Source organism: Palaemon carinicauda, chromosome 15, assembly GCF_036898095.1.
Source record: "Palaemon carinicauda isolate YSFRI2023 chromosome 15, ASM3689809v2, whole genome shotgun sequence".
Lineage (NCBI taxonomy): Eukaryota > Metazoa > Arthropoda > Malacostraca > Decapoda > Palaemonidae > Palaemon > Palaemon carinicauda.
This window is the reverse complement of record NC_090739.1, coordinates 126,213,801-126,230,675: the sequence shown is the minus strand read 5'-3', so window position 1 is coordinate 126,230,675 and position 16,875 is coordinate 126,213,801. Positions and strand designations below refer to the sequence as shown.

At 35.3% G+C, this 16,875-nt stretch overlaps 2 protein-coding genes across 2 annotated transcripts in view; one reads left to right on the top strand and one right to left on the bottom strand.

The window, feature by feature from the left end:
- LOC137654384 (uncharacterized) overlaps positions 1-6,029 on the top strand; it is a 6,196-nt gene extending 167 nt beyond the window's left edge. The window contains exons 2-4 of the mRNA XM_068387981.1: positions 758-816; positions 1,450-1,526; positions 5,068-6,029. Of these exons, the coding sequence (XP_068244082.1) occupies positions 758-816; positions 1,450-1,526; positions 5,068-5,246 (315 nt within the window). The 3' untranslated portion in view covers positions 5,247-6,029. The remainder of the gene's footprint in view (positions 1-757; positions 817-1,449; positions 1,527-5,067) is intronic.
- Positions 6,030-8,716: 2,687 nt separating this feature from the next.
- On the bottom strand, positions 8,717-16,118 carry LOC137654383 (RNA-binding protein 12-like). Its single transcript, XM_068387980.1, has 4 exons — positions 15,982-16,118; positions 12,934-13,034; positions 11,825-12,111; positions 8,717-9,019 (listed from the first exon to the last, which is right to left on the bottom strand). The coding sequence occupies exons 2-4, from the start codon at positions 13,032-13,034 to the stop codon at positions 8,829-8,831; spliced, it is 579 nt and encodes a 192-aa protein (XP_068244081.1). The 5' UTR covers positions 15,982-16,118; the 3' UTR covers positions 8,717-8,828.
- Positions 16,119-16,875: the final 757 nt, after the last annotated feature.

Here is a 16,875-nt window from a genome sequence, read left to right as displayed (position 1 = left end):
AGTGCTTTTAGGTTGCATTATCGAATACTGTTAGAATATTAACCGATATTAACCGATGTCTAGTATTATTATTATTATTATTATTATTATTATTATTATTATTATTATTTGTTAGGCTACAACCCTGGTTGGAAAAGCAAAATGCTATAAGCCCAGGGGCCCCAACAGGGAAAATAGCCCAGTGAGGAAAGGAAACAAGGAAAAAGTGGTAGTAGTTCCCATATATTCTTAGAATAAATCCAAAAAGAAAATATGATAATATCTTTTTTTTACCCGTCTATCTGTTTATTTGTATGATTATCTATTCATATATCTATTTATTTACTAATGAATTTACCTATGAATCGATCAATTGATTGATTAAATAACTAATATGTTTATTCATCTCATTTAATCATTCATCTGCACTGTTGAAAATTTGCATTTAAAAAACGGTAAATTCTTGGCAACATTTATTCCAGGATTTTCACCGTTTTAAGAACGGAAATATGGACGTAAAGGAGTGATATTGCGGTAACCAACCTGTAAAATATAATAACAAAGTAATGCAAAATTACTGTCACCTGTATTTTACTGAAATACGGCTGAGAACAGTATATTTTTACAGAGAATTTCCGATTAAAATTACGGTTTTTTTTAACAGTGTACATATTCATTTGACAGAGGTTGGTGCTATGTGCACATTAATTTCATAAAAATTCTCAGTATGAAGAAAACAACATAACGATAATAACAATAATAATCTTCTACCTTTCAGATGAAGGTCTTGGCTATAGCCATCTGTTTTCTGGCGTGGACACTCGCCTCCTGCCATCGGTAAGTTAAAAAATCCAACGTTCAAACCTCTTTGGTGTCATCAGAATATTTTCCTTTGAAAGCGTGCATCTTTTAAGTCTACATCTTATATTTCTCGATTCGTTTAAGCGAAAATATTTGCTCTACGGAGATATTACAGTAGTTTAAACAGAGGTGTAAAATTAGAGCACCTCGTATTATTATTATTATTATTATTATTATTATTATTATTATTATTATTATTATTATTATTATTATTATTGTTGTTGTTATTATTATTATTATTGGAAATTTATTTATTTATTATTATTATTATTATTATTGGAAATTTATTTATTTATTACTATTATTATTATTATCATTATTATCTATTTATTATTATCATTATTATTATTATTATTATTATTATTATTACTACTTACTCACTTACTAACCTACAACCCTAGTTGGGAAAGCAGGATGCTATAAGCCAAGGGCTCCAACAGGAAAAATAGCTCAGTGAGGAGATGAAATCAGTTATGGTTTGGCGATATCAACTGAAAATTCCTTTTACGTCTGTTTTATACTAACGTTTTCTCAATAAAAATTACAGTAATTACGATAACAGTAATTAGAACAATGATAATAATGCCTTTTTTCATTTTCATCCGCCAGAGACACTGGCGTCAGCTGCACATACTGGTGTCAGACGCGAGACCAACGATTTTACTGCTGTGATAGCGGCGGTCAAGGTAAGTAACGATGTCTTCTTGGGTGAAGTTTTATTTTTAATATATAAATCCAGGCTGACACTTGCACGAATTTGTGGCACGCATTGTCACGAATCGAGTCGTGAACTGGCGTGAACTCGTCATGAACTGGCGTGAAGTGTTCGTAAACCTGTCGTGACATCGTGGCATGTCGTGACGAGAATTTTGAAATGTTCAAAATTTTGGTCACGACAAAATTTCGTTACCGGGTCGTGAACTATGCGCCAACTGTTCGTGAACTCGTCGGGACGATGCTGGAAGTGCGCAAACTATGCGCAAACTTATGCGTGAACTTGTCGTGAACTTGTCGTGAACTCATCGTGCCAGTTCGTGTCAATGTGGACAGGTCAGCTGTGATTCTGAGGCAATTTTTTTCTTTTTTTTTTTATCTTCCAGTTCGTGCCACAAAATGTTACGACTTGCCACGACAAATTCGTGGCAAAAGGTCGTGCAAGTGTCAGGGTACCCTAACCAAGTGCTCTGGTGCAGGATCTTGTCTCTAGGACTGTGGTGGCCTATTGGAAACGTCCCTGCTTGGCGTTCTGCTGGACGGGAGATCGAGTCCCGTTCAGACTCCATAGTTTCTTGTAGTGTCTGCAACCTCACCCTCCTTTTGAGCTAAGGGTGAGGGGGTTTGTGAGAGCCTATAGATCTAGCTGTTGGGTCGTCAGCAATCATTGCCTTGCCCTCCCTGGTCCTAGCTTGGATGAAGAGGGACTTCGGTGCTGATCATATATATGTATATATATATATATATATATATATATATATATATATATATATATATATATATATATGTGTGTGTATATATATATATATATATATATATATATATATATATATATATATATATGTGTATATATATATATATATATATATATATATATATATATATATATATATATACATATATATATATATGTTATATATATACATATATACATACATACATATACACATACATATATATATACATACATACATACATATATATATATATATATATATATATATACTGTATATATACATATATATATATATATATATATATATATATATATATATATATATATATATATATATATGGCAAGTCTCTAGGGTATAGTCACTGTCCTTCGCCTCAGCCATTCGAGCTAAGGATGAGGGGTTTGGGAACGCCTATAGGTCTAATTGTTGAGCCACCAGCAGCCATTGCTTTGCCCTCCGTGGTCCTAGCTTGGGTGGAGAGGGGCTTGGGCGCTGATCATATGTATATATGTTAAGTCTCTATGGTATAGTCACTGTCATTCGAGCTAAGGATGAGGGTGTTTGGGAGAGCCTATAGGTCTAACTGTTGAGTCATCAGCAGCCATTGGCTGGCTCTCTGTGGTCCTAGCTAGAATGAAAAGGGGCTCCGGCGCTGATCATATGTATATATGGTCAGTCTCCAGGGTATAGCCACTGTCCCTTGCCTCAGTCATTCATGTGCGAGCTTTAAACCTTTAGAGGATGGATGGGTTCATGAATGGGGGTTGCAATCTCATCGCCAAGATTAAAAAGGCAGAAAGGCCGAAGCATAGACGCAGGGAGATAGATTGGGGGAGGATTCAAGGGGTGGGTGGGGGTGTGGTAACTGAAAGAGGGTATTATCATTATCATTATTACTTGCTAAGCTACAACCCTAGTTGGAAAAGCAGAATGCTATAAGCCTGACAGGGAAAATAGCCTAGTGAGGAAAGGAAACAGGGAAAAATGAAATATTTCAAGAATAGTAATAACATTAGAATATAAGAATAATCTATAAAAACTTCAACAAAATAAGAGGAGGAGAAATAAGATAGAATAGTGCCCTAGTGTACCCTCAAGCAAGAGAACTCTAACCCAAAACAGTGGAAGACCATAGTACAGAGGCTATGGCACTACCCAAGACTAGAGAACAGTGGTTTGATTTTGGAGTGTCCTCCTAGAAGAGCTGCTTACCATAGCTAAAGAGTCTCTTCTACCCTTACCTAGAAGAAAGAGACCACTGAACAATTCCAGTGCAGTAGTGAACCCTCTGGGTGAAGAAGAATTATTTGATAATCTCAGTGTTGTCAGATGTATGATGACAGAGGAGAATCTGTAAAGAATAGGCCAGACTATTCGGTGTATGCGTAAGCAAAGGGAAAATGAACCCCAATCAGAGAAGGGATCCATAAATCTCTAGCGGTAGTATCTCAACGGGTGGCTAGTGCCCTGGCCAACCTATACTACTGTAGGAGCGTGAATGGTCACCCATATTTTATCCGTAATTTTTGCGTGTCGTTGTGATGGGTGTTGAGTGTGTGAGTTGACTCTATGTACAATCGTCTCTAATAATGATCATAATATATTTATTTATTACCAAGAAAATTACGATCCATATTTTGCTAGTTCTCTTCTGCTAGGATCGGATCACCCCAGGCAAAACAAGAAAATTAAACAAAACATTGAGTCATCATTATAACTATATTTTGATTAGGTTAAAAGTTTATATGTATCATAAAAAAATATCTGAATTGCAACCTTTGGCATGTAGTATGCAGTTCAGTATCCATTTTTATCGTTTTTTTTTTTTTTCTTAGAATTCCGAAATTATTCCAATTCCCTAAGAATTAGTAGACTATAAGACAATGAAGCAATTTTCAGCAAATGCTTGAAAAATAATTTCATTGTATAATTCATCATCAACGTCATTATAAATACTCATTATACGACTATGAAGGATTAAAACCGAAATCAGATGACGAATTGACCCTCATGCAATTGATATACTTCAACCATAGAAGAGTTACTCAAGAGAAACTATTATCGTCATTATAAATATTCATTATAAGACTATGAAGGATTAAAACTTAAATCAGATGACGAATTAACCCTCATGCAATTGATATACCTCAACCATAGAAGAGTTACTCAAGAGAAACTAAGATATTTAGGGTAGATTTATTTTCAATTGAAAGATCGTTTCTGAATTTGCGATTTAGCAATGTGCTCAACATCAACCATGAATGAGTATTTGTTTACACATATATCTTGTGTTGCCCAATGAATTATTGAGGGCAATGTTACAGCAATGTATAGTGAAGGTAGTCGCCGCAAAGTTTTCGGGCGAAATAAGCCCCACCCACTGATGACGCCATAGCCAATCCTGTTGTCTGTCGCGTTAACAGTGGTCTCAACATATTCCCTTAAAGTGATTATAAGTTAGCATAGTTTGAAATATATAGGCAATGTAAAATATCATATGAATAATGTTTCATTATGTCACTTAATGCTGTATTTCTTTGCATATTTTATGACCTCCTGTACTTAGTTACTGTATTATTCTGCCTGCTCCTACTTTATTAGCCACTGTATTTTGAGCAGCGCACTCTGTGAATGGGTTATAAAATATTACCTTTTTACGGTTACCATCTTTTTTTAAATACTGCAGTGAATGCAGTAATTTCCTTGTGTTTTTTTTTTTTCAAATCCCTAAAGAACAGTATTTAATAAAGCATTTTTGTATCATTTATATTCTCAGGTGAAAGGCGAGGTTATTGTCCGCCAGTAAGATCCATCTGCCCTCAAGCTTCCTTCTTCAGACCACCTACAAGCTGTGCTAACGATAACAGTTGTAGAGACTATAAGGATAAATGCTGCTACGATCAGTGTCTCAAACTGAGAGTTTGCAAACCTGCCCAGGGAACCAGGTTTGGATAGCGTCTGCATCTGTTTATTTGTTCGATTTGTCTGTTATTCAAATAGTTGCAGCTAGTTTTCTATCAAATGTCGGTTTGTTTGTCATTCAAAAAGTTGTAGCTAATTTTCTATCAAATGTCGGTTTGTTTATCATTCAAAAAGTTGCAGCTAGTTTTCTATTAAATGTCAGGTTTGTTTGTTATTCAAAAAGTTGTTGCTAGTTTTCTATTAAATGTAAGGTTTTTTTTGTTATTCAAAAAGTTGCAGCTAGTTTTCTATCAAATGTCTGTTTGTTTGTCATTCAAATAGTTGCAGCTAGTTTTCTATTAAATGTCAGTTTGTTTGTCATTCAAATAGTTGCAGCTAGTTTTCTATTAAATGTCAGGTTGTTTGTTATTCAAGAAGTTGCAGCCAGTTTTCTAACAAATGTCGGTTTGTTAGTTACTCAAAAACTTACAGTTAGTCTTCTACCAAATGTCGGTTTGTTAGTTACTCAAAAACTTACTGTTAGTTTTCTATCAAGTGTCGGTTTGTTAGTTACTCAAAAACTTACTGTTAGTTTTCTATCAAATGTCGGTTTGTTAGTTACTCAAAAACTGTGTTAGTTTTCTATCAAATGTCGGTTTATTAGTTATTCAAAAACTGTGTTAGTTTTCTATCAAATGTCGTGAATGTAGGAGGACTTGCTGAGCAAGAGATATGGCGCATTCAAGATGGCTGCCCTCATCTCCTTTAATTTCTTTGTTAATTATTTTTTTTTTTTTTTGGTTTTGTTAGCGATATATATTAATAAAAGGTTTTCTAGTTTGTAATATTTTTCAAATTCCTAGAGAACGATGCATTTCACTGTCGTCACCGTGTTATATTAACTTAAACGATCAGAGTGTTTTAATAATTTCAGTCATGTTTCTTTGTCATTAAAAGCTTTCATTATTATTATTATTATTATTATTATTATTATTATTATTATTATTATTATTATTATTATTATTATATTTAACATTATTATTATTATTATTATTATTATTATTATTATTATTATTATTATTATTATCATTTTAATTCAAATTATTATTATTATTATTGTTATTATTATTTTTATTTTTATCATTATTATTATTATGATTATTATTATTATTATCATTATTATTATCATTATTATACAGAATGATAAAATCTAATAGAATTCTATTAACTGAATAATTGCGATCCAGATGAATTATTCTGGTTTTCTTAAGCCTTATAATTTTATAAATATTGTAAACATTCATAAAAAAAAATATATTTGACATTCTGAAGGGATTACCAGCGATCTTTATAACGTATATACCATCTACTTTCATAATGGTATAAATCTCGTATGAAAGAGGATTTCTTGGGGATTGAATCCAATAAAATAAGCAAAAAAAAAAAAAATAAATAAATAAATAAATAAAAAAAAGAATTCTTTGCGTGCTGAATGTTACTGACTTTGTGATGGCCTATTGGTAACGTCCCTGCCTACCGATCTGCCGAACTGGGGTTCGTGTCCCGCTCACCGCTCGAGCTCGATAGATTCTTGTAGTGTCTGCAACCTCACCATCCTTGTGAGCTAAGAATGGGGAGTTTTGGGGGAGCCTATAAGTCTACCTGCTGAGTCGTCAGTAGCCATTGCCTTGCCCTCCCTGGTCGGGGCTTGGATTCCGATCATATGGAAATATGGTCAGTCTCTAGGGCATTGTCAGTGTCCCTTGCTTCTGCAATTAATGAGCGGCCTTTAAACCTCATACCTGCCAAAGGGAGGAAAGCCCCGCCGACGGGAAAATATCACCCTCTAAAGTATGGTCTATAGCGACCTTCCGTTGCTAGCGGGCTTCCCCTTAGAGGTCGCTGCTAGCGGGCTTCCCCTTAGAGGTCGCTGCTAGTGGGCCTCCCCTTAGAGGTCGCTGCTAGCGGGCTTCCCCTTAGAGGTCGCTGCTAGTGGGCCTCCCCTTAGAGGTCGCTGCTAGCGGGCTTCCCCTTAGAGGTCGCTGCTAGTGGGCCTCCCCTTAGAGGTCGCTGCTAGCGGGCTTCCCCTTAGAGGTCGCTGCTAGTGGGCCTCCCCTTAGAGGTCGCTGCTAGCGGGCTTCCCCTTAGAGGTCGCTGCTAGCGGGCCTCCCCTTAAAGGTCGCTGCTAGCGGGCCTCCCCTTAAAGGTCGCTGCTAGCGGGCCTCCCCTTAAAGGTCGCTGCTAGCGGGCTTCCCCTTAAAGGTCGCTGCTAGTGGGCTTCCCCTTAAAGGTCGCTCATGATCGGCAGAGGCAAGGGACAGTGACAATGCCCCTAGGCTACAAATCATCAACGCCCAAGGACTCTCTCCAACTAAGTTAGGGCCAGGAAGGGTCTGGCAATGGCTGTTGATGACTCAGCAGTTAGACCTGTAGGGTCCCCCATACCCTCAATCCTTAACTCACAAGAATGGTGAGGTTGCAGACACTATAAGAAACTATCGAGCTTGTGCGTGACTCGAACCCCAGGCCGGCAGAACGCCAGGCAGGGACGTTTACAATAGGTTCCTTCCAAAACGAGAACTCGAAAATATACAAATTATTCCTAATACTTTTACATCCATAGAACCTCGGATATAAATAGCTCTGGCCAGATCTTGGAAAGGTGACCAGTAAAGAATACCAGAGACGATTAGCACAGTATCTGTTATGATCAGTGCCAAACCTTGCAACTATAGTCAATTCTTTTTAGTGAGGCAGATTTACACCGACTCGCAGAGGTGCCCTTTTAGCTTGGAAAAATTTCCTGATCGCTGATTGGTTGGACATAATAATTCTAACCAGTCAGATAGCAGGAAACTTTTCCGAGCTAAAAGGGCACCGCTGCGAGTCGGTGCAAATGCGCCTCATTAAAAAAATTTGAGTATAGTAGTAGAGATGATGGGTCAAAATATGAATCGAAACACCTTTGAAAATCGTGAGTGAGTAAATCTCTTAATTACAAAGGAATAGAAAAGAGAAAAAAACTTAATTTGATATGATAATTTATATTTTGATAATAACAACAATATAAATAGTGATAACAACGAGATACTTTATAGTTACAATACAACTTATCAGTTGTAATAAAATAACAACAACAATAATATATATATATATATATATATATATATATATATATATATATATATATATATATATATATATATATACATATAGATAGATATATATATGTATATATGTATATACAGTATATGTGTATATATATATGTATGTATATACAGTATATGTGTATATATATACCTATATATGTATATATACATATATATGTGTATATATAAATATATATGTATATATATATATATATATATATATATATATATATATACATATATATGTATATATATGTGTGTGTATATATACATATATATATATATACATATATATACATATATATGTATATATACATATATATATATATATATTCGTATATATATATATATATATATATATATATATATATATATATATATATATACATACATATGTAATTACATTTCCTCTATCAATAACATAAATAAAATCAACAAAATCCTATTTAGGATTGAGGTGGGATATCATGACTACTCCTCTAAGGGCTTAACGTTTGCCGAACCCGATTCCCTGGGCGGGTTTGCAAACATGCTGCTCCAGACATCTGTCAAAGCAACACTTGTCTGAGTTATTTCCGCAATCGTTGTCATGGGCGCAGTTGATGGGTGGTCCCCCAAAGCGAGTAGGGGGACAAAGTGGGCGGACTGGGGGACAATATCCACGTCGCACTATAGGGACTGAAATGTAAACATAAGAAAAAATATATGTGACATTCTGTAGGGATTACCAGCGATTTTTATAATGGTATAAATCTCGTATGAAAGAGGATTTCTTGGTGTTTAAATCCAATAAAGTAAAATAAAAAAAAAAAATAAATAAATAAAATCCTTTGCGTGCTGAATGTTACTGACTTTGTGATGGCCTATTGGAAACGTCCCTGCCTGTTTTATTCATTTGTATTAAGACTTTTAAAATCTTTTAAAAAAGAAAAAAAATTGTGGTTTTGGTAGATATTCTTTAGGTTCTCTCGCTTCCAGATTCTTGTTCATAAATAGTTATTAAGACTATTCAGAATGTTTTTTTTTTCTTTTTTTTTTTTTTTAGTAGAATTTCCTTAGCTTCTCTCACTTCTAAACTCTTGTTAATAAATCGTTATTAAGACTTTTAACTTTATTTAGAATTTTTTTTTTTCTTTTTGGCTGTTTTCGATAGAATTGCTTTAGCTTCTCTCACTTCCAAATTCTTGTTCATAAATCATTATAAAATCTTTAAAAAAATTTTAGAAAGTTTTTTTTTCGTTTTTGTTTTGGTAGAATTTTTTTAGCTTCTCTCATATCCAAATTCTTGTCCATTATCAATTATTTTCGGTCATTGATTCCATACACTATTTTATACCATTCAGTTAAACTCATTTCAAAATATATCCAGATATATGGACAAGTTTTAGTCCTCAAGCCTTTAAAAGATCTCTGATACTAATGAGATGATTGGATATATGGACCAGTTTTGGTCCTTAAGACTTTAAAAGATCTCTGATACTAATGAGATGATTAGATATATGGACCAGTTTTGGTCCTTAAGCCTTTAAAAGATCTCTGATACTAATGAGAGGAATAGATATATGGACCAGTTTTAGTCCTTAAGCCTTTATAAGATCTCTGATACTAATGAGAGGAATAGATATATGGACCAGTTTTAGTCCTTAAGCCTTTAAAAGATCTCTGATACTAATGAGAGGATTAGATATTTGGACCAGTTTTGGTCCTTAAGCCTTTAAAAGATCTCTGATACTAATGAGAGGAATAGATATATGGACCAGTTTTAGTCCTTAAGCCTTTATAAGATCTCTGATACTAATGAGAGGAATAGATATATGGACCAGTTTTGGTCCTTAAGCCTTTAAAAGATCTCTGATACTAATGAGAGGATTAGATATATGGACCAGTTTTGGTCCTTAAGCCTTTAAAAGATCTCTGATACTAATGAGATGATTGGATATATGGACCAGTTTTGGTCCTTAAGACTTTAAAAGATCTCTGATACTAATGAGACGATTAGATATATGGACCAGTTTTGGTCCTTAAGCCTTTAAAAGATCTCTGATACTAATGAGATGATTGGATATATGGACAAGTTTTAGTCCTCAAGCCTTTAAAAGATCTCTGATACTAATGAGAGGATTGGATATATGGACCAGTTTTGGTCCTTAAGACTTTAAAAGATCTCTGATACTAATGAGATGATTAGATATATGGACCAGTTTTGGTCCTTAAGCCTTTAAAAGATCTCTGATACTAATGAGAGGAATAGATATATGGACCAGTTTTAGTCCTTAAGCCTTTATAAGATCTCTGATACTAATGAGAGGAATAGATATATGGACCAGTTTTAGTCCTTAAGCCTTTAAAAGATCTCTGATACTAATGAGAGGATTAGATATATGGACCAGTTTTGGTCCTTAAGCCTTTAAAAGATCTCTGATACTAATGAGATGATTGGATATATGGACCAGTTTTGGTCCTTAAGACTTTAAAAGATCTCTGATACTAATGAGATGATTAGATATATGGACCAGTTTTGGTCCTTAAGCCTTTAAAAGATCTCTGATACTAATGAGATGATTGGATATATGGACAAGTTTTAGTCCTCAAGCCTTTAAAAGATCTCTGATACTAATGAGATGATTGGATATATGGACCAGTTTTGGTCCTTAAGACTTTAAAAGATCTCTGATACTAATGAGATGATTGGATATATGGACCAGTTTTGGTCCTTAAGACTTTAAAAGATCTCTGATACTAATGAGATGATTGGATATATGGACCAGTTTTAGTCCTTAAGCCTTTAAAAGATCTCTGATACTAATGAGATGATTAGATATATGGACCAGTTTTAGTCTCAAGCCTTTAAAAGATCTCTGATACTAATGAGATGATTGGATATATGGACAAGTTTTAGTCCTTAAGCCTTTAAAAGATCTCTGATACTAATGAGATGATTAGATATATGGACCAGTTTTAGTCTCAAGCCTTTAAAAGATCTCTGATACTAATGAGATGATTGGATATATGGACAAGTTTTAGTCCTTAAGCCTTTAAAAGATCTCTGATACTAATGAGATGATTAGATATATGGACCAGTTTTAGTCTCAAGCCTTTAAAAGATCTCTGATACTAATGAGATGATTGGATATATGGACCAGTTTTAGTCCTTAAGCCTTTAAAAGATCTCTGATACTAATGAGATGATTAGATATATGGACCAGTTTTAGTCTCAAGCCTTTAAAAGATCTCTGATACTAATGAGAGGAATAGATATATGGACCAGTTTTAGTCTCAAGCCTTTAAAAGATCTCTGATACTAATGAGATGATTGGATATATGGACCAGTTTTAGTCCTTAAGCCTTTAAAAGATCTCTGATACTAATGAGATGATTAGATATATGGACCAGTTTTAGTCTCAAGCCTTTAAAAGATCTCTGATACTAATGAGATGATTTAATCATTATTAAATATTCAAATAGAAATTTTGAAATACTCACAATTACCACCATTATTCCCTTGATCGCAGCAGTAAGCTTGGCCTTCTGGTGTCCTACACCAGTATTTGCAGGTGCCTGATGCCCCAGGGTAACCTTGCCCTGGGAAACCTTGTCCAGGTAAACCTTGTCCTGGGAATCCTTGTCCTGGGAACCCTTGTCCTGGGAATCCTTGTCCTGGGAACCCTTGTCCGGGAAATCCTTGTCCTGGGAATCCTTGTCCTGGGAACCCTTGTCCTGGGAACCCTTGTCCTGGCAAAGCATTTACAGGGAACCCTCCGCCACTATTACTGGTTAAGAGAAATTTAAGATATTAGCAAGGATGTATGAACTACTGGCTGAGAAACGTAGAGTATTATCAGAGAAACAACGGAAAATAATTGATGTCTTCTCTCTAATTGCTAAATTCTACTCCCTTATCCTTCCATTTGCTTTGATCAAGTGAGGCCTACTGTCAAAAAAAACACTTGAATTTTTTTTATAATTAAAAAGTTATTTATAAGAAAGAATCCACGATGAAAATACTATTCCCTGAAATATTGGGCTACAAACTAAAAGGCAACATATATCTGTTGATAATTAAAAGACATCAGTTATCGGACTAAAAAAGAGATTGTATTCCAAGGAAGTTTTGAATTCAATATTCAAGCTTTCACAATTAATTAACTATACCAATTGATAACATGAGATCAATATTATTATTATTATTATTATTATTATTACTATTATTATTATTATTATTATTATTATTATTATTATTATTATTATTATTATTATTATTATTAAGCTACAACCCTAGTTGGAAAATCAAAATGCTATAAGCCCATGGGGCTCCAACACAGGAAGTAGCTCACTGAGGAAAGGAAACAAGGAAAAATAAAATATTTTAAGAACAGTAACATTAAAATAAATACCTCCTATATAAACTATAAAAACTTTAACAAAACAAGAGGAAGAGAATTATGATAGAATAGTGTGCTCGAGTGTACCCTCAAGCAAGAGAACTCTAACCCAAGACAGTTGAAGACCATTGTACAGAGGCTATGGCACTACCCAAGTAGATATGCACTGTTTATTGGGGCAGAAGTTTAAAATCCACCTAATATACTCACTGGAAAAGAAGGCTGCCTAAATCTGCAGTGCGAGTGTCCGTAACCTCATCACCCGAGACAAGCGCTGTCGTCAGTAGACAGATGGCACACAGGAACTTCATCTGAAAAAAATGGTGTATTCCCTTTATTAATTTATCAAGAATATTAATACTATGTTTGGATTTATTCCTTCCTTCAATGCAAGGGCCAGTGCAAAGATTTTGTTTCTAGGAAAAGATGCAGACAAAGAAGAAGAAGAAGCATAGAGGTTTTTCCGTCAGAAACGTTTCTGGTCACGCTCCAGTCTCGTTTCGCTCTCGGTTCTGTCTAGGTACTGGGGTGTTCATGCTTTCGGTTCGCTCTCGGTTCGGTCTAGGTACCGGGGTGTTCACGCCTTCGGTTTGCTATCGGTTCGATCAGTGTCTTGGCAAAATTATCAATATAAGAAAAAAAAAAAAAAAGCATAATTGTATAGGAAAATTGTCCAGCCAGACTAGGAGATGTATTTACGCAGTGAACATCAGCCTGCTATTCTACAGGAATTTTTTTACTATCATGACCGGAGCCAGAGCGGACCGGAGTGACAGCGTGAATGCCTCCATTTAAAATGATGTAACAATATTTGACCGGAACGTGACTGGAGCGGGAGCGGAGCGCGAGCGGACCGTGACTGGAGCCAGAACGGAGCGCGACCGGACCGTGACTGGAGCCAGAGCGGACCGATAGTGGGACTTAGCCCTTATAGGTCATGGAAAACAGAGGAAGGAGGAGAGTTCCTGATTATGGATTTCCATAGATTAGATAATAGTCTCAGACAAGGTTTAGGATCAAGGAAAATACCTTCAACTGTTGTAAAGGAAATAAAAGAAAAAAATAAATAAATAAAAGTAGTACATGCTACTCCTCATGCAAGAATAATGTAAAGGATGTACATAATCATGCTTTGTTGAAATGACCAAATGGATTATAATTCAAGTATTAATAGGAGAACAAGATAGTACGATGACAATATGGCTTTTCATGTGTGAATGGAATGTTAATACTTAAATTCTTAATACCATAAAAAGTTGATTCTTAATTATTCTCAGCTGCAGAGAAAGCAACCTTCTTTCTCTAAAGCATAATGATAAAATAGGATAACGAAGTAAATGCCAATAATCAATAGCTTTCTCTGAATTAATTCGATCATTCGAGATATAAAATAATCTGTGGATGAGTAGTTGATCTGTATTCAGTCTGTTAACACGGATGGCATTGATAGGAAAGCCAACAATAAAGAAATGATGCCTGCAAGATGATGCAATTATTCCTCTCTCTCTCTCTCTCTCTCTCTCTCTCTCTCTCTCTCTCTCTCTCTCTCTCTCTCTCTCTCTCTCTCTCTCTCCGATTAAGACAGACATGTCTTCTTCAATTCGAGTTTAAGAACAGGACTCTCTCTCTCTCTCTCTCTCTCTCTCTCTCTCTCTCTCCTCTCTCTCTCTCTCTCTCTCCTCTCTCTCTCCTCTCTCTCTCTCTGATTAAGATATTTCTTCTTCAATTTGACTTTAAGAACAACTCTCTCTCTCTCTCTCTCTCTCTCTCTCTCTCTCTCTCTCTCTCTCTCTCTCTCTCTCTCTCTCTCTCTCTCTCTCTCTCTGATTAAGACATTTCTTCTTCAATTCAAGTTTAAGAACAGGCCTATCTCTCTCTCTCTCTCCTCTCTCTCTCTCTCTCTCTCTCTCTCTCTCTCTCTCTCCTCCGATGAAGACATGTCTTCTTCAATTCGACTTTAAGAACAACTCTCTCTCTCTCTCTCTCTCTCTCTCTCTCTCTCTCTCTCTCTCTCTCTCTCTCTCTCTCTCTCTCTCTCTCCCCGATGAAGACATGTCTTCTTCAATTCGACTTTAAGAACAACTCTCTCTCTCCTCTCTCTCTCTCTCTCTCTCTCTCTCTCTCTCTCTCTCTCTCTCTCTCTCTCTCTCTCTCTCTCTCTCTCTTTCCACGCAATCTATTAAATCCCAGGTCTTCCATTCACTGCATGGATCAACAGAGGCACTATTGAACTTCCAACGTCCTGGGTTAGAGTTCTCTTGCTTGAGGGTACACTCGGACGCACTATTCTATCTCGTTTCTCTTCCTCTTGATATTATATAAGTTTTTATCCTCTGGTTATTTTCAAGTTTTTGTAGTTTACACATGCAAGATTTATTTTAATGTTATTATTGTTCTTAAAGTTCTCTCATAATTTTCCTTATTTTCATTCCTCACTGGGCTATTTTCCCTGTTGGAGCCCTGAGGCTTACAGCATCCTGCTTTTCCAACTTGGGTTGTAGCTTAGCAAGTATTAATAATAATAATAATAATAATAATAATAATAATAATAATAATAATAATAATAATAATAAGGAATCTTATGCGTAATTTTTCCCTCACTGTTTCGTTACATTTTGGGTAATGTTCAGGACCTACTTCCGTTTCTGGCTTAGCTCGGATTTGGGCTTTGACATATGACCTTTAACATATACTTAAATGAATTAATAGATAAATGATAAGAGAAACGAATAGATCAGTTGATTATTCAACCTACAATGTATCATATTATTCCATCATATTTTTTATTTCGTAATTTCTTGCACGACAGTGTGTTTGCGCATGTTTTTTTTTTTTTTTTTTTTTTTTAACAGAATTTTTGTACGCATGTCTGTGTTTTACCATATATTAATCCTTAGTCTCTTCAATGCTCGCTTATTCATATATTATTATTATTATTATTATTATTATTATTATTATTATTATTATTATTATTATTATTACTTGCTAAGCTACAACCCTAATTGGGAAAGCAGGATGCTATAAGCCCAGGGGCTCCAGCAGGGAAAATAGCTCCGTGAGGAAAGGAAACAAATAAAAATAAAATATTTTAAGAAGAACAACGAGATTAAATTAAATATCTCCTATATAAACTACAAAAACTTTAACAAAATAAGAGGAAGAGAAATAAGATAGAATAGTGTGCCCGAGTGTACCCTTAATCAAGAGATGGGACCAAGGGATGATAAAACTCAAAAATTAACTTTTTTTTTAACTTACCTTCAACAGAGTTCGCCCGATTCTTGTATTCTTAAGTTATTTCGTTTTTTCTTCTAGAGCCAATGTATAACGGACGGAAGATGCCAAATCAATGAAGGACCACTTTGGAAATCGTCGGTTTTATACCTTTGGCGGAGGTGTGAGTAGGAAATGATGAGACGATTGCCAAGTGTTTCATTTGCGGGCATTTTCGCTCTCTCTTCACTGCGAGCGCTACCATCTCTCTTCCTTCTCTATCATTCTTGCAAATATTATTTCCTGAGGACGATCATAATTCCTACTATTTTTATCAAATAAATTTATATTGACCGGAAGTGAGTTAGATGCATATAATATATCGATGGAATAGAATGCCAAGATTTTAAACAAATCATCATCATCATCATCTCCTCCTACGCATATTGACGCAAAGGACCTCGGTTAGATTTCGACAGTTGTCTCTATCTGGAGCTTTTAAATCAACACTTCTCTATTCATCATCTCCTACAAATCTTCTTCTTTGTCTGCATCTTTTCCCACTTTTATGTGGGTCGATGTTTCTGGCCAGCGTTCTCCATCTACCTCTGTCCCACACCTCATCACCGGTTAATCCCTTTGATCGAAGGTCATCCTTGATATAGTCCATCCACCTTCGCTTTGGTCTCCCACTCCTTCTCGTCCCCTGTACCTCCATTTCCATCACTCTCCTCCCAATATACTGTTCATCTCTTCTCATGACATGACCATACCACCTCAGTCTATTTTCTTGGATCCTATCTTTCTCGTTCCCTGTACCTCCATTTCCATCACTCCCCTCCCAATGTACTGTTCATCTCTTCTCATGACATGACCATACCACCTCAGTCTATTTTCTTGGATCCTATCTGATAGTTCTCTAACTACTGTGGTACCCCT